This window comes from Leptodactylus fuscus, chromosome 3, assembly GCF_031893055.1.
Source record: "Leptodactylus fuscus isolate aLepFus1 chromosome 3, aLepFus1.hap2, whole genome shotgun sequence".
In the NCBI taxonomy this organism is placed as follows: Eukaryota; Metazoa; Chordata; class Amphibia; order Anura; family Leptodactylidae; genus Leptodactylus; species Leptodactylus fuscus.
Window position 1 is genome coordinate 50,433,743 of NC_134267.1, and position 22,964 is coordinate 50,456,706.

The 22,964-nt window shown below is 41.6% G+C and overlaps 1 protein-coding gene across 1 annotated transcript in view; it reads left to right on the top strand.

Annotated features, from left to right (window-relative positions):
• USP34 (ubiquitin specific peptidase 34) overlaps positions 1-22,964 on the top strand; it is a 106,063-nt gene that overhangs the window by 28,879 nt on the left and 54,220 nt on the right. The window contains exons 3-25 of the mRNA XM_075267582.1: positions 621-1,056; positions 7,021-7,071; positions 7,572-7,721; positions 8,470-8,537; positions 9,716-9,908; positions 10,161-10,222; positions 12,223-12,304; positions 12,553-12,645; positions 12,741-12,866; positions 13,173-13,302; positions 13,631-13,761; positions 14,467-14,746; positions 14,846-15,086; positions 15,572-15,786; positions 16,235-16,350; positions 16,463-16,590; positions 18,103-18,192; positions 19,461-19,556; positions 19,856-19,938; positions 20,890-21,044; positions 21,350-21,463; positions 21,806-21,905; positions 22,071-22,230. Of these exons, the coding sequence (XP_075123683.1) occupies positions 621-1,056; positions 7,021-7,071; positions 7,572-7,721; positions 8,470-8,537; positions 9,716-9,908; positions 10,161-10,222; positions 12,223-12,304; positions 12,553-12,645; positions 12,741-12,866; positions 13,173-13,302; positions 13,631-13,761; positions 14,467-14,746; positions 14,846-15,086; positions 15,572-15,786; positions 16,235-16,350; positions 16,463-16,590; positions 18,103-18,192; positions 19,461-19,556; positions 19,856-19,938; positions 20,890-21,044; positions 21,350-21,463; positions 21,806-21,905; positions 22,071-22,230 (3,300 nt within the window). The remainder of the gene's footprint in view (positions 1-620; positions 1,057-7,020; positions 7,072-7,571; positions 7,722-8,469; positions 8,538-9,715; positions 9,909-10,160; positions 10,223-12,222; positions 12,305-12,552; positions 12,646-12,740; positions 12,867-13,172; positions 13,303-13,630; positions 13,762-14,466; positions 14,747-14,845; positions 15,087-15,571; positions 15,787-16,234; positions 16,351-16,462; positions 16,591-18,102; positions 18,193-19,460; positions 19,557-19,855; positions 19,939-20,889; positions 21,045-21,349; positions 21,464-21,805; positions 21,906-22,070; positions 22,231-22,964) is intronic.

Here is a 22,964-nt window from a genome sequence, read left to right on the forward strand (position 1 = left end):
ATACTCTGAAAGAGGGAGATAACAGCTCAGAAATACAAGCTGCTCTGAGCACTCAGCTCCCCCTCCCTCCTGAGAGCAGTGAGCTACATAACTTGCCCTGGCTGGAGAGATAAGACCATCCCCAGGTCCTTGGTTATGGAAACGCAGTGTAAACAATTAAGTGAATAATCTCAGGAGCCAAACAAAGCAGTTTTGATGAAACAATGTATTTAGGAAAAGTCTTAAATCTACCTAAGCTAGCAGTATAGATGGGATCCTTGAGATGGGACAACCCCTTTAAAGGGATTGTCCAGGATTGAAAAAAAAAAAAAGTCCCTTTCTGTAATGGATTCTTATTTTGGTAAAGTTTAGCAGTGATTTCCTTGTCATGGCAGATAAGCCTTCAGTAGTGTTTTCTGTGAGTGACTTATTTCTCTACATGCTCACTCGGCACGTGTATGAGGGCTGCTGTTGGTAGCTCAACCTCAGTGTCGATTAGGAGGAAATGCTGTTGGATGTAAGGTGTTCGGCAACATTAAATCTCGCCAGTAGTAAGAAAATCAAACCTGAATGGTCTCTAGTGTATGAAATAATCTAAGGATAATATTAATATGGTGCTTTTGTTTTCTTTTCATTTTCAGACAGTGTCTGTGCTGCTTTAAGGAGTATAAACATTTGGAGATCTTCAACCAAGTGGTATGTGCCCTTATTAACTTGGTGATCAGCCAAGTCCAAGCCCTGCGGGACCAGCTTTTGAAAATTTGCACTACTAGCCCTGATACAAACTGGCAGGATGAGGCTAATCCATCTGAGGAGCTGCTGAATGTGGAGAAGGAGCCTCAGGAGGAGGAGGAGGGGGAGGAGGGGACGGCAGAACCATGTAAAGCCCCTGAGAAGCAGTTGGAAGCTGCGAGGACTTGTAACCTGACAGAAGAAGACTCTTTGAAAAGCACTGACCCGTTTAGTTTATGGAGTACTGACGAAAAAGAAAAACTGTTGTTGTGTGTGGCAAAAATTTTTCAGATACAGTTTCCTCTATATACAGCTTACAAGCATAACACCCATCCCACAATAGAGGTAAGTTTCATGATCTCCCTGTATAATGTACTGCTTGATAAACATGCAAACGTTCAGTAGCGATCTTTTAGACCGCATTGGTTCGGAGTCCCTAGTGCCGGATCCTTTAAGAATAGGTCATCAATATTCCAATCCCAGAACACCCCTAGTATATCTATGTACTTTGCGTCTTCTGTGCGTATTTAGAGGCTGTAATATACCTGTAGAGCTGTGGAGTCGGTAGCCCAAACCAACGCCTCATCTAAATTTTTACAGACTCCTTCAATAAATGGCCCCTCTAAATTTTCAAAGAAAACCTCTTGGTTGAATTCTTACAAAAATAATGTCGTCTATGCATCTACGACATCTTACAATCTGAGTAATATTGTATAATAGAAGAGAAACAAAATGTGATAATTTTGCTGCACATCCGTACTAATTTGGTCCCTAAGATCATGGCTCAGGGAGGAAAGTTTTATTACATGTAAAGGTACTAGGAGCCAAGTACAGATGTAAAATGAATAGTGACTAAAGTCGAGTCATATTTCTAAAGGTATTACTGTTTGCCTTATAGGATTATACCAGTAATAACACTGTATACTCTAGTAACTGTATATGAGGTAACGGCTGTATCTGTGGGGGCCTGACTACTTGATACCCCACCCATCCCAATACTCAGTCTTGAGCCCTCAGTTTGAGTAGAGCGGTGCTTGGGCATGCACGCTGCCGTATCATTGCCAGCAAATTCCAGTCTTCAGCAGTCCCCTAGACTTCTAATGGAGTGGTAGTACGCATGTGTGACCACTACTCCTTTGTAGGGGATCCGGAGGTTGGTGGATTAATTACCAGAATACCCTTTTAAGCATTTTGTCTCCCTCTGTATAGGTAGGAAAATTTAAAGACTGTCATTTTAATATACTCCTTGTCACTTATTATCTGCGTCTTCTAGCAGTCCCCGAACCGAGACTGAAATCTATTACCAGTTGAAAAGAGTCAAGATTGGCGTATTTATATCCGGCTGCCGCTGTTCAGTCCTGTTTTTGTTTTCATCTCGTGATCTCTCCTTTAATGATAGACAGAGTTGTGATCTAGAAAATCTCCTTTCACATATAACCCCAGAATCCCTCTTCTGGTTTATGCCCAAGATATAACTATAGGAAATTTACCCCCCATCCCTTCCAACTTATCGCATTATACATAAACCCGCCGCCTGTACGCAAAGTACAATCCGTGTACAGATTTCTTCTAGCAATAAACAGGGAAACAAAGTTGATTTCAGCACAGGGTTTGAAGAAAAGAAAATGCCTCTATCTATCTATCTATCTATCTATCTATCTTCTATCTATCTATCCATCCATCTATCTATCTACAGTATCATCTATCTATCTGTCGGTCGATCTATATCTCCTTCTGTCGGTCGACCCATCCGTCAGTCAGTCAGTCGGTTGATCCATCCATCCATCTATCTATATCACTAATGCTGCCAGAAAATTTCAAACTGTTTTGAAAGTATTTCTGCTTTAAGCTGGCCATACACAGATTTTGGGTGACTGAGATGTGAATGATCCCACCATCAACATTAACCACTAAACTTCAGAAGGCAGACAGAGAAGCAAAGGATAGTGAGTCTGTGACATCTGGCTGGGGATTGCTTCTGGCCAGTCATTCCAAGTATTGGTATTTTTGCTCAGCTGAAAATTTCCTGCATAACCAAATTATAACTATAGTCGTAGGTCATGGGTGGATGTTTGCAGTATTTTCATGTCCAAATTGCTGGTCAAAATCATCCATTTCAGCCAATCGGGATCCGTCCACATAGTGTAGCTGAAGGTCTGTCCAGTTGAAGGGGCTTTTGGCCATTCCCTATGAATCCTTTTACCAATAATTTCCTTGATCTAAACTTGTGGCGCAGGTTTCCCAGCACGTGCATTAATGGAAGGTGTAATAACACACAGAGGCCCTTTAGAACAGACTGAATTTAACAACATGAACAAAGCTTCTCACCTAGGTAGACCTTGTGCGACTGCTGCTTCTTTTGGCGGGATAGTTCACGTTATTGTAAACTGTTACTTACTATTGCTTGGGGCTAATTTTCAAGATGTTTGTAGTAGGGAGACATAATGTGAATAAGGCTAGGTTCACACCTGCATTGGGGATTCCGTTCTTCAGGTTTGCTTGGGGACCTGAAAAACGGAAAACCAATCTGCTTACAAAGCGGTTACCTCTGGACACCCATAGACCCCATGAACTCTAATGGGATTCGCCTGGTTTCTGCTTGACATGTCCTGCTTGCTCTCTGCATTTTTCAAGTGGAATGGGGAATGGAAGCTCCAAACAGTCACAGAATGCAGATGTGAACATAGCCCTACTTCTTCTAAAGACAGAGTGCGGTTTCTGAGATTTGGTTACTGCTGTCACGTTAATGATGTTGCCTGTTTCAGGCCTTTGGGCTTATTTAGTGTCTTCAATTAATATTTTTTGCGATCGGCAGGGACGCCTAGTGTCACAGATAACTATAGTGCTATGTGTCAGTCTCCCTGCATACGGCTCAAGATGGTAAATCTGGCACTTGCAATTAAAAACAGTTTGCAGTTATTCAGCAAACAACTGATTTACTGAAAGGCGTCTGTGTTCTGGGTGTTAGCCAGACATGCATGGTACCGTGTACTACTCATTCCCACAGTTAAAAGCCATGCAGGGCATGATGATGATCAAACCAAAGTATTGCAAGAGAGCCACGGTTTGACAGGCGACGTGTTTTGTCGTAGAGAATGCTTACGTTTTTGCTCAACATTCCTCTTCTCTGGTTCTGAATTGCCCATCTGAGTATTTTGCAGTACCTGTTAGCATTTATTATGGTCCCAGCAGGCACAAAGTCGACCAACAATACCCTCTTCTGGTCCCAAAACACAGTTGCCATGACTTTACAAGAAGTCTGTGTTTGACTTTTCGTGACTTGGACAAAGAGGGATGCTGCCTCTCGCGTGATTGTGTTTGGTCTCGGGTGTAAAATGGAATGCCCAAATTTCGTGACCCCTGACAATCGAATCCTAAAAGTTGTCTTTTTTATCTGCATAGTGGCGAAGAAATTCGCAGGAAGAATCAACTCACTGTTTCTGGCCTTCTGTCAGTATTTGTGGTACCCATCTTGCGCTCACCTTCCAATATTGCAACTTTTTCATCCTATGGATGATGCTTTGGGAAACGTCAGGAACCAAAATGTAGAGATCATACAGCGTGATTTATAGTTTGCTCAACTCTTGCGACTGTCTCTTCAGAAATTGACGGTTTCTCAATCCTTTGTTCATCGTGAATTTCAGTACAACAGACTGTAAACTCTCACTTGCGAATGGTTTTGCCATCCTTGCACGACTCTCCATACACTCCCGTATTCAAAAACTGAATAACTGCTTGAATTTTGTACTTGCTGGTAACGTCCAATGGGAACTGGAACCACAACTGAGTGTCCCAATGAGGCGTGCACATGTTTGTTTGGGAGTGGGGGAAGCGCCGATCACAACAGTGTGGCCAACATCTGTACAAACAGTTTCTTTGCTTTCCCAACACTTTGGAGACCTTACTTTTGGGATTGCCCGTGTGTGTGTGTGTGTGTGTGTGTGTGTATGGATGGGGGGGGAGGGGGGGTGTTGGAGCGATATCTATCATATATGTGTATGTATGTGTGTGTTAGCAGTAGGACCCAGCTGTGCACGGGTACACTTCATTTTTTTGTTTGTATAGTGGCTTCATGAGAATTGCCCAGTTTTGCAGCGGTGTATTTTGTCTCATTTGTGTGTGTCCATAAGTGTCATGTGTTCATGTGCATCTCCGTTTGGATATCAGTGAGAAACTTGCGATCGGTTGTTATGGATACCTGGATTAAAGCTGTGTGAATGTGACCTTCTGTAAGTGTCATCCACAGCGCCCTGCCCCTTTAAAGCTGACATACAGCAACGAAGAAAAATGGCTGGGTTGCTATGGAGTAAAGTTCTGATGTGTGGTACTGTGTGCGGACGCACGTATCTAATCCTCCGCCGTGTGGTACTTTGTGCGGACACTAGTATCTAATCCTCCGGCGCGTGATGCTGTATGCAGATGTGCATCTCTAATCCTCAGGTGTGTGATACTGTGTACGGACGCGTGTATCTAATCCTACGGTGTGTGATGCTGTGTGCGGATGTGCATATCTAATCCTCCGGTGTGTGGTACTGTGTGCGGATGCGCGTATCTAATCCTCCGGTGTGTGATACTGTGTGCAGACGCGTGTATCTAATCCTCCGGTGTTTGATGCTGTGTGCAGATGTGCTTATCTAATCCTACGGTGTGTGGTACTGTGTGCGGATGCGCGTATCTAATCCTCTGGCGTGTGATACTGTGTGCTCACCTGTGTATCGAAGTGTCTGCGTGTATCTCACTTTGGATATCAGTGTTGGATTGCACATGTGGAGTGACTGTTTGCATTGCAGTTGGAATATGAGTGAAAGACTTGCAGGTTTGTATTGGCTAATGGGGGGCATTATTTTGGGAATGCTGCATCTCGGCAACGGTACGTCCAAGCGAGTTAAGGCCCCGTCTTAAACCTTCCCGGACACCTGAAGTATTTTTGTGCCAAACTTAATGAAGATCAGTCTAGTCGTTTGGTCACACAGAAAGAACAGACAGACAGAAATAATATAGAGAGATATATAAATATCTGTTCTTTATGCGTGGACTGATCCTCACTAAATTTGGAGCACAGGTACAATAGGTGTCTGGGAAAGTTTTAGACCAGGTCTCAGCTCTCTAGGACTGAGATACAGTAGTCTTAAAAAATGACCTGCATTAGCCAATACAAGCCTGCAAGTCTTTCACTCACATTCCAATTGCCATAAACACCATCACATGTCCCTTATCAGCCAATAGAAGCTCGTAGGCGCTTAGTCTCCACACGCACACAGCTTTACTCCATGTTTCTATAGCAACCGATCCTAGGTTTTTCACTGATATCAGAACTGAGATACACATGATCACATGACTCTTACGGACACACACACTAATGACATACAAAATAGTCCAGTGCAAAACTGGGCAATTCTTATGGGTCCACTACACAAACAAAAAATGAAATATGCCTGTATTATTATTATTATTATTATTATTATTATTATTTATTATTATTATTAATTATTTATTTATTATCATCTCCACTGACTCCCATAGTCCTAGAAATGGACCTGTAACATACTTTAAGTAAGCATACGTTACCCTCCTGTTGTTCAGGTGAATGGGGCCTTGTACAGCAATATTTCACTTGCATTAACACACTTTCTTTTTCTGTGACAATGAAATGACCAAGGCCTTATTCAGACATCAATGACTGAAAGCCAAAACCAGGAGTGGAGATTATTCAGAGATGTGATATAACCGTTTTCGTTGCAGACCCAGTGTGATCTAATAACACTGCTGATCTCTTCGCTGGCCTTGGGAATCATTATAACATGACGTGCTAATGATCTATTTTTCCCGGATCGCTCATTGACTCCAGTCTATTGGATCAGTGAAAACAGATGCCACACGGATGTAAATTGGTTGTGAAAAATGAACCATTGCATCTGTCTTTCACAGTAGAGAGTCAGACATGGTCTTGTGAATATCGCATTACATGGAATGCCAAAGATAATAAGCGGTGCCAAAATCCAAGTAACAGTTAAAAATGACTTATTATAGGTAGAAATAGAGAAAAGAGGGCACAGCAGAGATACCGGTACAACAAAAGCAGAACAATACAGATCATTAAAGAAGTATAACAAAAATAAATCTAAGAATATATGCAAAGTAAAGAATTTGTCTCAACGCAGTGGTCCACAAGTATCAGCATGAATCCCCAATTATTTGTGTATATACTATGTAGAATTAGCACTTTCCTGCGAGTCTACCGGTATAGTTGTGTGTGAAGTTCTGATGTATAACACATTGTAGTCTGACGTTTTCTATGGTTTTTTTCAGGATATCTCGGCTCAAGAAAGCAATCTCTTAGGGGCCTTCTGTGACATGAATGTGAGTAGTACATCCTACTACATTAGGCATGTCGGAAATTTGTAGAGGACTGTGCACAGGGACCCGCCACTTTATACTAATGGACCCTGGAACTTGAAGAGTCTCTCTGAAAAACATGGCATAGATATTAAGAGCCTGTCTCAGAGAAGACCACCCATGTCCATTTGTTCAATTATTTGGATATCTTGGGAAATCTCTCCGCACCTCATTTTATTTTATTGTAACCTTTTAAGCTTTTTGTTAAATTCAAGAGGCTTTAATACCCCTTTAAATTGCTGGAAATAGAATACAGAATGTGTATAGAGTCCTTTGGCAATTACGGGACACCATTGAATCATTTTATTGCGCAACAAAATTTCACTAAAGGATCGGGAGATGTTCTGTATGAAGTTTCACCGGAATAGTTCGTAATATTGCTTTGGTTTTCATGACCTCAGTGTTGTCTACCACTGTAAGGGTGTTTGTGCCGTCTAATGCTTCACTTTCCGCTTTCTTCTCAGGATGTTGAAGTCCCGCTGCACCTCCTCCGTTACGTCTGTCTGTTCTGTGGGAAGAATGGGCTGTCTCTTATGAAGGATTGCTTTGAATATGGATCTCCAGATACTCTTCCCTTTCTAATCGCTCATGCGTTCATCACTGTCGTGTCCAATGTAAGTTAAGTCTTCTGAGTCTTTAATATTGAATTGTACAAAGTCTAGATTTTCAGGTTAGAATCATGGAAGTCAAGAAATCCAGGTTGGCATTGGATTTTGCCTTGCAAAACTTTATAGCATGTCCCGTTTAGTCGGCTGATTATCCGAATAACCCCTTCCTCTCCATTTGTATGCTTGGGCAGGCAGCGATGAGATATTCTGAGGTTAAGCATAGACAGGGTTTGTGTTCCATCTGAGTGTCTGGGTCATGCAGGTCAATACTGAAGCTGCCCTTCTGAGGTTTTAGATTCTGTGTGAATACACTATGAATATAGGATTTCGTTGGCAACAAGCTTGTGACACTTTGAAGTCCTTTTCCCATTTTACACATTAAATGGGAGATTATCTTATCTGATTATCTTATCTTAATGGCATTATCCCTAGGACCTCTGGACACCATCATTTATCCTTGAGAATGGGGGACCCTTGACCCCTGTCTCATGGCTGATGAGAATGTAGAGATGGCTGCACGTGTGCAGGGTTCCCCATTTATGTCTTTGGGAACTTTGAAAGTTTCCAGTGTGGTATGGGACCCGCATCTGTTGCACATACAGTATATGACCTATTCTGTGGCTATACTGTAAATGTGTGCGATGGGAATACACATTTTAATATATGTAACATGATTTTGTGTATTTAACCTTTTGATTTACAATCTGAGCATGTATTCCAGTTTTCTATTAATATTTGTACTTTTTCCTTTTAGATCAGAATATGGCTTCACATCCCAGCTGTTATGCAGCATATTATACCATTCAGGACGTATGTTATAAGGTGTGTGCATTCAGTAGGAATACGTTTGTTTATGACGGTATAAAAAGGGACAATTCGCTTTAATGCCTTAAATAATTTTTGCATCTTATTTTAAAGCCAATATGTCAGGCTACCTTTTCCTTCCAGTGGCAGTATTGCCTATGTGCTGGTTCAAAACTGTGCTGATGCCCATAATGGAAATGGAACAGATGGGCACAGCGGGTGAGGTCGCTCACTGGTTGCTTTAAAGGGCTTCAAAAAGAACTCTTCTCATCTATCTGCAGGTTCTTCTACCTGAACTCCGCACCTTTCATTATAAAGGGGGTCTCAGTTACCTGTTCCGCAAGCATTTGAGTAGAGCAGTAGCCAAGTATGAGCTCTGCTGCTACATTGGGTGACTTCTGGATTGACTGAGATTGCCGATTGCTATACTCTTTCTTTTGGTTCCTTAGCCCTTGAGTGTAGCCGCAGGATACATGCACAGTTTGCACTTCAGTCCAATTCTTCTGGTACAGTGGTCTTGGGATACTTGGTTTTTAGTGACTGATTTAGTGACCAGTTATTGTCTATCACGTGGGTGCAACTAGAGTATCCATGTGAATAAGGGCTAGTGCACACGGGGCTAGTGCACACGGGGCTAGTGTCGGCATATTTTCGTCCTGATTTTGATGGCTTCCAACAGTCGCGGCTTCCCACTCCGGAGTAGGCCCAAATGAATAGGCCTAGTCCGGAGGGTGCTGTCGCGAGGCGTATGCCGTGGCTGAATCAGCCGCAGAATCCACCTGAAGAAAGGGCAGGTCGCTTCTTTTTTCTGTGAGCGGCAACAACGGAAAAGGACGCTAGCAGTCTACATTGACCTCTATTGTGAGGGGGCGGATTTTGAGGTGGATTCGGGGTCAAAATCCGCCCCCTTTTGCCCATTGTGAACGAGCCCTTATTGTACTTTAATCACTCTGCTGGAAAGTATGTTGCTGAGAGAGAGAGAGACTTGGCATCATACATGACTATAATTTTAGAAGTCCCTCTCATAGCATAAAGTACAGGCCGTGAACCAAGATCCTCACACGGACGTGTCATGTCTGACACTCCATAGTGTGAAATAAATAAGAAGTTCAGTATGGGCGTGGGCTCACCCTGCATCGACCACCTACCCTGCTTGCACTTCTTAACATCATTTCTGTTCATGACTTTTCCCCCAGGTATTTGTGTAAACTATCTGATCAGGAGCTACGGCAAAGTGCAGCTCGCAACATGGCCGACCTAATGTGGAGCACGGTAAAGGAGCCCCTGGACACTGCTTTGTGCTTTGACAAAGAGAGCCTCGACTTGGCCTTCAAATATTTTATGTCGCCCACGCTAACAATGAGACTGGCTGGACTGAGTCAGATAACGGTAAGTGCTCGGATGTTCGCCATGGAAACCTTTGTCAGTAGGAATTGTCGTTCTTTAGTCGTGTTTGATAAATTAGCATCCAGGGTTTTTTTTTCCGTACCCAAATCTTCTACAGTTTTTTAGACTTGGAGCTACGTGAGACTTGGAGTTTTATGTTGTCAGTCTTCAGAGAGTAAGATGTGTAGAGTTAGTTTGGAGTATCACTTCTGGGTTTCTGTCTTTTTGCTCACTTTGGCTCTCTACTTTCCATAGAATCAGCTGCATACCTTCAATGATGTCTGCAACAATGAGTCCTTGGTTTCTGATACAGAGACGTAAGTGCATTGGTTATGAGTGATTTCCTTTTTATTTGCTGCATATAAAACACGCTCACATAAACTGAAGTGTATACAATTCTCATTTATACCCCATGTAGATTGTTTAGGGGTATGTCAGGAATAAAGCTGACCTGTCACGAACCATTTGATGTTTTAGACTAATGTGTCTAACATAATGTCTATATAAGGGACACAGGGATCTTCTAACTTGAATATTATGTGCAGTTATGGAAGCGTTCTCTAGTAAATAGTTTCATAAAACCTCAGCAAGCCAGTGCTGGTGTCTGCATAATGTTTGTGGATGAAGAAAATCTCTAGTGGGACTCTGGCTCAAAAAATGCAGCAAAACCTGCACCAGTTCAGCCTAAGCCAGGAACGCATTATGCAGGAAGGGCAAGTGTGTCGTCTTTTTTATTTCCCATTCCTTATGAATCCGCTCCTCACACAGTCCACAGCGAAAACTTAGAGGACCTTTCATGGTCTGGGGCACAGGCAGTTCTATATACTGCTTGAAAGCCAACAGTGCACTGAATTCAGCGCACTGTCGACTTTCCCTATCTGTGCCCCGGGTAAAGAGCTATCGGTCCTGGTACCGTAGCGCTTCACAGTCAGAAGGGCGTTCCTGACACTCAGTCAGGAACGTCCTTCTCCACAGCAGTGCCTATCTAGCTGTACACTGTGACTGGAGAGGAACGTCCCCTCCCCTCCTGATAATACTCGTCTATGGACGAGCACTGTGAGCAGAGGGAAGGGGCGCTCCTCCCCGCTCAAACTCTACAGCGCGATAGGCGCTGCTGGGCAGAAGGATGTACCTGACTGACTGTAAAGAGCTACGGTATCGGGACCGATAGCGCTTTAACCAGGGCACAGATCGGGAAAGCCGACAGTGCGCTGAATTCATGAAAGGTCCTCTTTAACTTCTCTTCAGCCTTGGAGACACTTAGTGAGTAGTTTACTTGCTGGTAAATATTAAATGCATTGTAAATCTTTATCTAGTTCTCTCCCTTCAGTATATACTTTGTAAAGCAATATTGGCCCTCATTCACATCAAGATTATTTTACATCCATTTAGCAGATCCATTTGATGCAGATGCAAACAGATGACCATACGTTTACATAGAGGTTTATCATTGATCTCTGTGTAAAGGGACAGTCATCCGCTTGTATTTATTAAATCGATCTGCCAAGTGAATGTGTAAGTTATGTAAATGGCCCCGGCTTATAGAGACAGTATATGCTGTGCTTGTCCACAGAAGATGTCTGGTTTGGGTTCTTCGAAGTCTCTGTTACTTTCAGCAGAGCACCCCTAATGTTGGAACCAAACCCTGCTTTATTTCAGAAGTGATATATCCTTTTGTGTTTGCCAAAAATTATATGAAATATTTCTGCATACTTACTGGTGCTGCACTGCCATTGATAACAGAATCACCAGTGGCAGAGAATAGGATAACATGCTGTAATCCTATGATGGTACTATTACTAACATGCTGTAATCCTATGATGGTACTATTACATCGGTTGTCGGCACTTTCAAGTCTCTGTTGTTTTACCTGGCCCTATTGCCTGGGTCATAGTCCTCTCTTATTGCAAGGTTGTTTTTTTTTTTTTTTTTTTTTATATGCACAGCATGGTTTCTAGCTGCTGCTGCAGTCCTGCTTCTAGTACCACAGGTTACAGCACTGTGTGGCATGGTCATACACTCGGTTATTTCCTTTAATACTGACATATGAAAGTGTCCATGTTTGCTTTAAGATGAGCGAGTATTATTCGAAACAGCCATTTCGAATAGCATGCACCCATAAGAATGAATGGAAGCAGCCGGCACGCCGACTTTGTCGGCGGCCGGCCGCTTAACACCCTGCGTGCTGGCTGCGTCCATTCATTCCTATGGGTGCGTGCTATGCGAAACAGGAGTTTCGAATAGCACTCGTTCATCTCTACTTATGAATCATAGAGTGAAGTCTGACAGTAAAACTAAATGGTACTTCTTGTTTCAGGTCTATAGCCAAGGAGCTTGCAGACTGGCTTATCAGCAATAATGTTGTAGAACATATTTTTGGACCAAATCTACACATTGAGGTTGGTGTTGTGCGTTTATTTTACTGTATTCTGTTGCTACTTTTGTATATTTGTTTTTTGTTTTTTTAATTGATCAGCAGCATCACTGCGCAGTTAGTGAAATCGCCTTACTACGATTGTGAAGTTTCCAGGCCTGTCGCTGGAACGCTTAGTTTTGCTTCATCCGTCCAATTTTCCCCAAGTGCGAATTACACAAACAAAAAGTTAATCTAGAAAACACATTGACCAAAGGTCTCTGCTCTTTCCAGATCATCAAGCAGTGCCAAGTTATTCTAAATTTTTTAGCAGCCGAAGGCCGTTTGAGCACGCAGCATATAGACTGTATCTGGGCAGCCGCACAGGTATGTGAGACTATGTCTATAAAGAGGCTTGTGTTGACTTGTACTTTTATATTGACTATAGAGGTGATATATAACACTTTTTTCTTCACTTGCAGTTAAAACATTGTAGTCGGTATATCCATGACTTGTTTCCTTCACTAATAAAAAACTTGGATCCTGTGCCTCTAAGACATCTTCTGAATCTTGTATCTGGCCTTCACCCCAGTGCGCACACAGAGCAGGTAAACAGTTGACATGGCACTGCTAAAATGCTGAAATACCTGATGATAATCTGTCCCTGTTTGTTCTGTGATCCCTCCTTTTGCTAATGCCCCTCCATTCACTTACAAGCACAGATGAGGTCCTGTTCTTGTCCCACATATATAAGGTATTTATGGCATGTCCTATGGCTAGCCATAAATACCAAGCTTAGAATACCTGTTTAAGAGGTTTTCCTTGTTTATGGTTTGTGTTGCCACTTGGCTAAGCTTTGATGTAGTGTAATGGCTACTGTAACTTTTTTTTTTTTTTGCTGTGTGTTCACACAGACATTGTATTTGGCCTCCATGCTGATTAAAGCTCTCTGGAACAATGCCCTCGCTGCTAAAGCCCAACTCTCTAAACAGAGCTCCTTTGCATCATTACTGAACAACAATCTACCAATGGGTAATAAGAAAGGTAAGTCCGTACATGGCGACCTTTCACTGATTTGTACAAGGCTGCGTTCACACATGCACATTTTGAGCCAAACATGTTATCAGTCTTCCCCTGTATACCGTTCCTTCCTTTAGGATCCACTTGTAGCTTTGACTAGTGGCAAGGAAAATATTAGTCCAGTTGCAGATCTTTGTCTACATAATGGGTTCTGCAGGGTGCTGTACAGTAGTAGAGACTCTGGCCCTGCGAGCCTTTACGGTTTTAGTAGTCATCCTTGTACAGTTACTATTGAAGAGTTGGACTTTTAACTCAGAAATTCAGTTTTGGTATTGCCTTTCTGTACTTTTAGGATCGCCAGCAGCCAGTCCACAGAGCAGCGATAACAGTGACACCCACCACAGTGGAGGTAGTGACATAGAAATGGACGAGCAAATCATGAACCGGTCCAAGCATGTACAACAACGGCTCTCTGATACGGAGGTACACTTTGTTTTCTGGTGTTTTCTCTACTTTTCATTCTACAGGTAATTTTATGTATGCACTTGATCTTGTTACTTGTGGCCTTCCTCTAAGGCAGGGGTAGGGAACCGTGGCTCTCCAGCTGTGGCAAAACTACAACTCCCAGCATGCATACTTGCTCTGCTGTTCTTGGCACTCCCATGAAAGTGAATGGAGCATGTTGGGAGTTGTAGTTTCACAGCAGCTGGAGCGCTGAAGGTTCCCTACCCCTGCTCTAAGGCCAGGACTCCACGGCACTTAAAATGTGGCATGTAAGACTACAGTATACATTTTTATTTTGCAATCTGTCTAGTGAAATATAACGATTTAAAGGGGTTTCCTAGGACTGTGAAGTTGGTAAACGATCATATTGCAAGGGTCCTACCATAGTCACCCCATTGATTAACGGCTCAAACTGTTTACATTGCTTGGATGACTGCTACGTTCTCTTCACAACAGACGTGATGTCTTGTTCATAGTTCACGTGGCCTGTTTGCAGGTCAGTCCCATTTGAGTGGGGCTGATCTGCCGTATGAAGTACAGTGCAGCTACTGTAGTAATTTCTTATTCACTTTTTTTTTTTTTTTTTTTTTTGCTTATCTAGTGATTGATGTATACCTAGTTTGCAGCCTTAGATCATTTACTGCATAGTCAATAGTAAATTTTTTAAAATTATTATATTACCAGGAATCCATGCAAGGGAGCTCTGATGAGACGGCAAACAGTGGCGAGGATGCAAGCAGTGGACCTGGGAGTAGCAGTGGGCACAGTGATGGGTCAAGCAACGAAGTAAATTCCAGTCATGCCAGTCAGTCTGCGGGAAGTCCAGGCAGTGAGGTGCACTCTGAGGATATAGCGGATATGGAAGCCTTAAAAGAAGAGGATGAGGAAGAAGAGCATTCCCACAACCCACCAAAAAATAGCAGAGTAGTTGATCTTCAGAAGAGAAAATTGGAATCACAAGCGGGTATTTGTTTGGGGGAGCCCCAGGGGGCAACGGACATGGGTACAGCAAGTAATGGGACGTGCAAGGACCTGGTTTTTAATTCAGAGTCTGTTCAACCAGGTGATAGTCGCATTCGCATTTTGGATGCCTGCTCCCACGCCGAAGAGCCTGAACACGATATGAGTGGAGAGATGAGCGGTGGTCACATACAAGGCTCTCACGATACCTGCATCACGCGAACAGGAGACTTCCTTGGCGAGACCATTGGGAACGAGCTGTTTAACTGCAGACGGTTTATTGGCCCGCAACATCACCATCACCACCACCATCACCACCATCATCACCATCACCACCATGAAGGGTAAGTTATCAAGTTAGTGTGTGATAATGTCAAATGGGTGGGAACATCTGTAACATCGTTGCTGCACATATGTAAGCTGTTTTTCTTCCTCTTACGGCAGCACCTGCAGTTAGCTGAATGGTAGAGATACCAGGCCTGCCTCCCAGTGATCTCATGTTGGTGGATAGGCCATCAGTATGAAAGTTCTGAGAAAGTTCTTTTTCAAAGAGATTTAAAAAAAAAAAAAAAAAAATACAGTAAAAATGTGACGTGCAGAAAAAAAACTAAAGTTTAAGGCTAACGTTCACATCTGTGCCAATGGAGACTCCGGCACAGCATCTGGTACAAATGGGTGCTGTATTTACATTTGCTCATTGTATAGTCAATGTAGGAACATCATCTACTATGCTATGGGTTAGGATGAGAAATATATTTTGGGGCTATAATTCATAACCGACATTGTAAATTTTGTATACGCTGATGATATATTGTGTGTTAAATTTTAGGCACATGGTAGACGACATGTTGAGCGCAGACGACGTTAGTTGTAGCAGTTCACAAGTAAGTGCAAAGTCCGAAAAGAACATGGCCGACTTTGATGGAGAAGAATCTGGCTGTGAAGAAGAACTAGTGCAGATCAATTCACACGCTGAGCTGACCTCTCACCTGCAGCAGCACCTCCCCAACCTGGCCTCCATCTACCATGAACACCTCAGTCAAGGCAAGGACAATTGTAGAAAGTTACTGTCGTAGGGTGTGATAGCATTCAAGTTCAATTTACTGTTCTGGTGCCCACACTTCTTAGATGTTTAGTCTGACAGCAATTCCTCTTGCCCCCACATACACATGCATACTGAGTGTGTATGTGTACTTAATGTGGGGGTAACTTGCAGCCAGACGCCTCTTATCTTAAGCAATAACATAGAATCAGGATTATTGAAATTCAGCATGTCCAGTTCCCCTTTACTTCCACATTGGCCATCATGCTCATTAGATTGTCAGCCATTCCCGCTAAACCCTTCAGGTTTTCCTGACCCTAACAAGTTGTATATGGGCACCTTCAATGTGTATAGTGTAAATTAGTACATTACATAACCATATACAACAACATAATATAGTTCAGGTTTCTTGGTGATTCCTTATTACTCTGATTTATTTGTACTTTGCAGGTCCTACGGTTCATAAACATCAGTACAACAGCAATGCAGTGGTGGACATCAACCTGGATAATGTATGTAAGAAGGGCAACACGCTTCTGTGGGACCTGGTTCAGGATGAAGATGCAGTGAGTTTTCGTTTACAAATCTGCCACGTATACAATTGTGCTACACATTGTATAATTGTGTGTGTAGTGTTGTGTTTTTATGTAGTACTTTACACATGTTGTGTTGTTGCAGGTTCACCTGTCTGAGGGATTAATAAATGAAGCAGAAAAACTACTTTGCTCCTTAGTTTGCTGGTTTACAGACAGACAAATCAGAATGCGTTTCATTGAGGGCTGCCTGGAAAATCTTGCTAATAATAGGTAAGTGACGACTTGTTGGATTGTCATGTGTTGTAAAGGATCATGTTTTTAACATTTTTGTAGGTTTCCCCATGTATACTTTTCACATTGTTCAGATGAACCATATCCAACCGCCAATGCTTGTGACCACTGTTGTCTGCTTCCCACTCTATGACCCAATGGTATTAAATATTGATGACCAATACTCAGAATTGGTTGTCAGTATCTGATCAGTGACTGTTACATATTTACAATTCTGCCATATTCTATCTATCTATTGATCGATCTAGGCTATCTTCTTAAAGAGGACCACCCTTTTAGTTAAAAGGATCCTATTATTACAACTCATTTTTTTCTCACTAACACATTGGAATAGCCTTTAGATGTCTTCTCGGTGCTGCCGTTCGGTATAAATCCCGATTTTCTTTGGTATGCAAATGAGTTCTCTCGCAGCACTGGGGGCGGGCCCCAGTGCTCAAACAGCACTGGGGGCGTCCCCAATGCACAGTATTGTAAGTGGCCATTTTCTTGTGACCGGAGGAAGATGCGTGAAGAGGACATTCCTGAAGAAGAAAGAGGCAGCGCTGGAGAGTTCTCTCACAGCATTGGGGACGCCCCCAGTGCTGCGGGAGAATCATTTGCATACTGACACAAACCGAATTATATTCCGAACGGTGGTACAGAGAAGACATTTAAAGGTAGGAGAAGAATAGCCTTTCTTAAAGGGGTATTCCCATCTATATAATTATTTTTAAATTTGTAGATAATTAAAAGTTAAACATTTTTGAAAATATAAGTAATTAAAAATTCTGCAGAGTTTTAAAGATTTTCTCTAACTTTCTTAGTGATGACAGTCTGTTGTCTTGATTGGTTGCCAATGGATACGACCACCAATGCAGAAACTTTCTAAGGTCAGAAAATCAGCCATGATTTCCTTATTGTGGCCGGGATATCTTCTCATACATGTAGTGTCCCTGCCTGATATCCCAGCTACAATAAGAAAATCATAGCTGGGTTCCTGACAAGTCCCAGACCATAGAAAGTTTCTGCATTGGTGGTCGTATCCATGGCAACCGATCAAGATAAGAGACTGTCATTACTAAGAAAGTTAGAGAAAATCTTTAAAACTCTGCAGAATTTTTAATTACTTATTTGCAAAAATGTTTAACTTTTAATTATCTACAAATATAGATATGATTATGTACATGGGAATACCCCTTTAAGGCTATTCCTATGTGTTAGTGAGAAAAAAAAAAAGTTTTAATAATAGGATCCCTTTAACCATTGTTGCAATGCAATTTTGGGTGGTCATCTTAAAGGAGTTTCAGCGCATCGTGTATTTTTTTTAGGGGACTGCTAGAAGTTTACTTTGATAAAAAATAGATACATATCTACACACACACACGTACGTGTGTAGATATAGAAATTGTAGCTTCTTGGTGTGTGTGTGTGTATATGTATATATATATATATATATATATATAATTTTTTTTATTTTTTTTATTTTTTTTTTTTTTCTCTCTCTTTCTGCAGGTCTGTTGTTGTCTCCCTTCGACTATTGCCTAAGTTATTTGGTACATTTCAACAGTTCGGAAGCAGTTATGACACCCATTGGATAACAATGTAGGTTATTTTCAGTTTTTTGCGTGCCTGTCTTGTCATTGTCTGGATCAGAACAACAGACTTAAAATGTGGTGGAGGAGTTTGAATGGAGCAGTATTTGAGCAATATACCTTACTGCTCAACTCAAAGATTAAGGGACAATTTCTCAGTCCAATACATATTGAATAGAGTAACAGCGCACATGCTCGAACACCGCTATAGTCAAACTCCTTTGTGTAGGAGGAACCAGGGGTTCAAAGTTTCCTTTTGGCCGAGGCCCCACTTCGTGGAAACTCACAAATTTTGCGTCAGTTTTTTCAGCTAAGTGCTTCCTATATAATTCACATTTCTTTTGTAGCCATTTTTGGCTCTGGCTTGATTTAATAAGAAAAAAGCCAACACTGCAACCAAAAATTTCACATGGGGTCTCAGCCTTATAGTGATTGCTAGGGTCCCAGAAGAATTGACATCAGATATGGTTGGGGGGGGGGCAAATGCTCATAGTGGGGAGTCCCTTGTAAAGCTTACCTCTAGTTACTATTCTAGTGCTGGACATATATATATATATATATATATATATATATATATATATATATATATATATATATATATATATATATATAATGTTATACTCTCTAGCAGTCAGAGTAGGGCACAGCTTAGTTAGGCTTTAACTATTATATCCCCTAATGCTGTCATACAGAAAATTTATTATAGTGCAAAGTCCTACACTATAGCTTTCATAAGAAACAGTAGGTACATATATATAGTCACTACATTTAATTTAAGACAAGACCATTAATAAAATGCTTTCCATTTTTAATAGAAGACCTCATACTAAGTATCTATTTAAAGGGACCTGTCATTGGTCTTAGCACCACTAGACGGGCAGTTATGCTGATGTGGTTTGGTGTCCCAAACCTGTACAACTTGCTGATCCATGTCCCCAGATTCAGGAAATAATGAAGTAATGGCCGGCTTAGTGTCTGGAGTCTGTTACTGCTTGGTTAGTTTGGTTTTTAGAAGGATAGCTGCTCTAGGCCTCATGCGAGATAAGTAAGCATTACTTCATGTGTTGCACATTAAGGTCTAACAAATCAAACAAATGTAGGTGTCCATGTCATAGAGAATTGCCATAGTAATATGGCTCTGTGCCCTAGGACCCGCGGGACCAGCCTGTATAAGCATCTCCTTGTTAGCGCTGCTCCTCTCAGTACGGCACAGACACTTCAATTTGTAAAAGATTTATCTAAAGAGCCTTTCAATGTGACCAATCTTTCTTTTTGCAGGTGGGCGGAGAAGGAGTTAAACATGATGAAGCTGTTCTTTGACAATTTGGTGCACTACATCCAGTCTATTCGCGATGGGAGGCATAAGCATGTTTTGTAAGTTTGTGTGGATTTGATATATGTAACGTACATGGAGATTATCAGAGTTTGTCCAGAAATGCTTCCTGGTTATGCATCACAGACATAAGATCCTGTGCTAGTGTGTGGAGCTTACTTCGTACCGTATTGAGCTCCATAATAATCTGTGTAGTGGAGGCTGCTACAATGTCTATTTTAAATGTTTGTCTTTTTTTTTTTTTTTTTTTGTGTGTGTGTCTTTGGTATGCTAATATTTGGGCGCGGGCGTAGTGTTTAGTGACAAGTACTTGACTGACATTGTCATTTTTAATGCACAGATACAGCCACAGTGCAGAGGTCCAGGTTCGACTCCAGTTTTTAACATGTGTGTTCTCAACATTGGGATCACCAGATCATTTTAGTAAGTATTTAGCATCTTGATTTACGCTGTAATTCTTGTTTTGGATCCTTTCATATTTAGGAATTTGCAGAAGGTAAAACGGCTGCTCAACAGATTGATCAGTGATTGTATTTTCTTTATGGTGACATTTAAGTCAAGGCAACAGTAAGAACAGCTCTTTGCATTATTTAATAGGTGCTGAGCAATCAGTGCTGTAAATTTTGGTGTCTCCTATGTTATTTAGGCTCTGTACTGTCAGGGGGGAGGAGTCAGGCAGGAGCAGGGATGGGGTGTGATCACACCCCTGCCTGACACTTCTCCTTCTGACATTACAGAGACGAGATAAGCACATCAGGCTCCAAAACTATCTGGTTTTTTTGCTTGGGATTGGTGGGCGCTGGAGAGAAAATCCCAACTGAACTGGTGCCAGCAGGGCGATCTCTATTAACTGATTGCTGCCAGTTCTCAAAGATTCTCTTTTGAATTTTTAAAGCCAAAACTAGGTTTGCATCATGAAGGGTGAGGACGCAAAATGCTTATAGTCCCACATCTGAAGCCCTTCCTCATGTAGTGGCCAATGACCATACGCTGTTTTAGGTAATGCAACTTTTACACGACCTGTCTTGTGACAAGTGGTCTGTGAATTTCCCACGCTGAACTTGGTTGTAGAAAGTGAACTCATGCATCATAGTGAGTTATAATGCAGTAAGCTCCCAAGTGGCCGAATTAAGTGATAATTTCTTGCCAAGTGTGAGCTCATTGTATCTCACTATTTATTTTTTGGGTGTTGTCCCCCTTCTCCCGATCAACTTTTCTGTGGTTTCAACCTGTAACAGTAATTACATTATAATGGATCATTATACCATGTGGAGGGCACTAATGGTCCTTATATATGGTTTACAAAATGGGTAAGTGACCCTAGTATGCTTACTTGTAAGTATTAAATAGTATTTCTCGTTTTATTTCTTACAGGACTTAGTTTAGAGCAAGTGGACATTCTGTGGCACTGCTTAGTGGAAGACGTGGAGTGCTATGATGATGCTTTACATTGGTTCCTAAATCAGGTGCGCAGCAAAGATCAGCATGCCATGGGAATGGAAACTTACAAGCACCTCTTCTTAGAAAAGGTAATTGAATTTCGTAACAGATCCTATAGTCACAGTCTGTATGACTGATCTGTTAAAAAAAAAAAAAAAAATAAAAAAAAAAAAAAAAAAATAGAACATGTCATTTCCTGGGCCATTTTCTCCGATCAGCCCTAAGATGTCTATTTGGCTATGAAAAAAGTACTTTTTCCGAAGTGCATTGCAGGGTAATGTGAATAAGGTTTTAGCTGTATCTGAAAACAGACACTGAAGGAGTTAAATTATTAATATGCCTAGATATTTCTATACTTATCCACACAATATGTAATGCTGCTTTTTATATGTAGATGCCTCAGCTGAAACCTGAAACTATCAGCATGACCGGCCTTAACCTGTTCCAGCACCTATGCAATCTCGCTCGGTTAGCAACTAGCGCCTATGACGGTGGCTCAAATTCAGAGGTAAGTCATAGCCGTTTTTGGCTGTTTTTGTTTATCATGTGCTTCACCTATAGCTACAATGTCAGAGAAAGCCTTATCACAAAAATTTGCAGTAAAAGACCAGCGCACTACCAATATGTGTACAGGAACTTAAAGGGATTCTATCATTAAAATCACTTTTTTTTTTTTTTTTTTCTTTTGTCGATCACACGTGGGAATAGCCTTAAGAAAGGCTATTCTTCTCCTACCTTTACATGTCGTCTCTGCGCCGCCGTTTGGTAGATATAATCTAAGGATAGGCCATCAATATTTTAGACTTTTAAGATCTGTATAAGAGATATGCTTTTATTCTCTTTTATCTAGTTATGTGGAATGGACCAGTTTTGGGGCATTGCTTTAAGAGCACACTCTGGAGATGTCAGCCGTGCTGCAATCCAATACATTAATTCTTATTATATTAATGGTAAGAAGGCATTTGATTATTTATAAATGTATTATTATTGTATCATTGTATTCTGTGGTTTACTGTTGTCATATTTGTGTATTTGTGTGTCCACATTTAGCAAATTTTAAATTTCCGTTTACAAATATATTAACCTTGTTCTGTATTGATTTCATTTTTCTTCAGGTAAAACAGGGCTTGAGAAAGAACATGAGTTTATTAGTAAATGTATGGAAAGCCTTATGATCGCATCCAGTAATCTGGAGCAAGACGCACAGTCAAGCCTCACTATCATTGAACGAGGGCTATTGATGCTGAAAACACACCTTGAAGCTTTTAGGAGACGGTAAGAAGCTGTAATACATGTTACGTTTCCCACTTGGCCAATTGTCCTGTCATTGCCCCAGAGTGAGAGAGGTTTAACCTTTTATGTTTTATTGAATGAGGACAAAACTATACAGGTCAACGGCAGTATCATTAAATGGTCACTAGCTTTTTAATAAACTTCATATATATTAATACAAGCAAATATGATAAACTTACGTGGCTCGATTTCTGCTACTCTCTAGTAATTGGGTAAGGACAGTACCAGGGACTGGTAGGATTCTTTTTTTGCAAGGGTACAGCTGACCGTTTGTGAGGAGCAGAATATAGGGATTGTCCTGGCTGCCTAGACGAGTATTGACGAGTATAGACAAGTATTATCAGGAGGGGAGGGGGCCTTCCTCCCCGCTCACCCTGTACAGCGCGATAGGTGCTGCTGTGGAGAAGGATGTTCCTGACAGACTGTCAGGAACGCCCTTCTGACTGTAAAGCGCTATGGTACCGGGACTGATAGCTCTTTACCCGGGGCACAGATCGGGAAAGTCGATAGTGCGCTGAATTCAGTGCACTGTCAGCTTTCCAGCAGTATATAGAACTGCCTGTGCCCAAATCCATGAAAGGTCCTCTTTAACTGCCTGTGGGCAGCTGGCCTTGCATGTTGAGAGGGAAGGGGGGAGATTGGTGACAGCTAATAAATGCATTATAATGTATGGTGGGTACACACATTTATGTTTTTGCTACTATTTGTGGAAAATC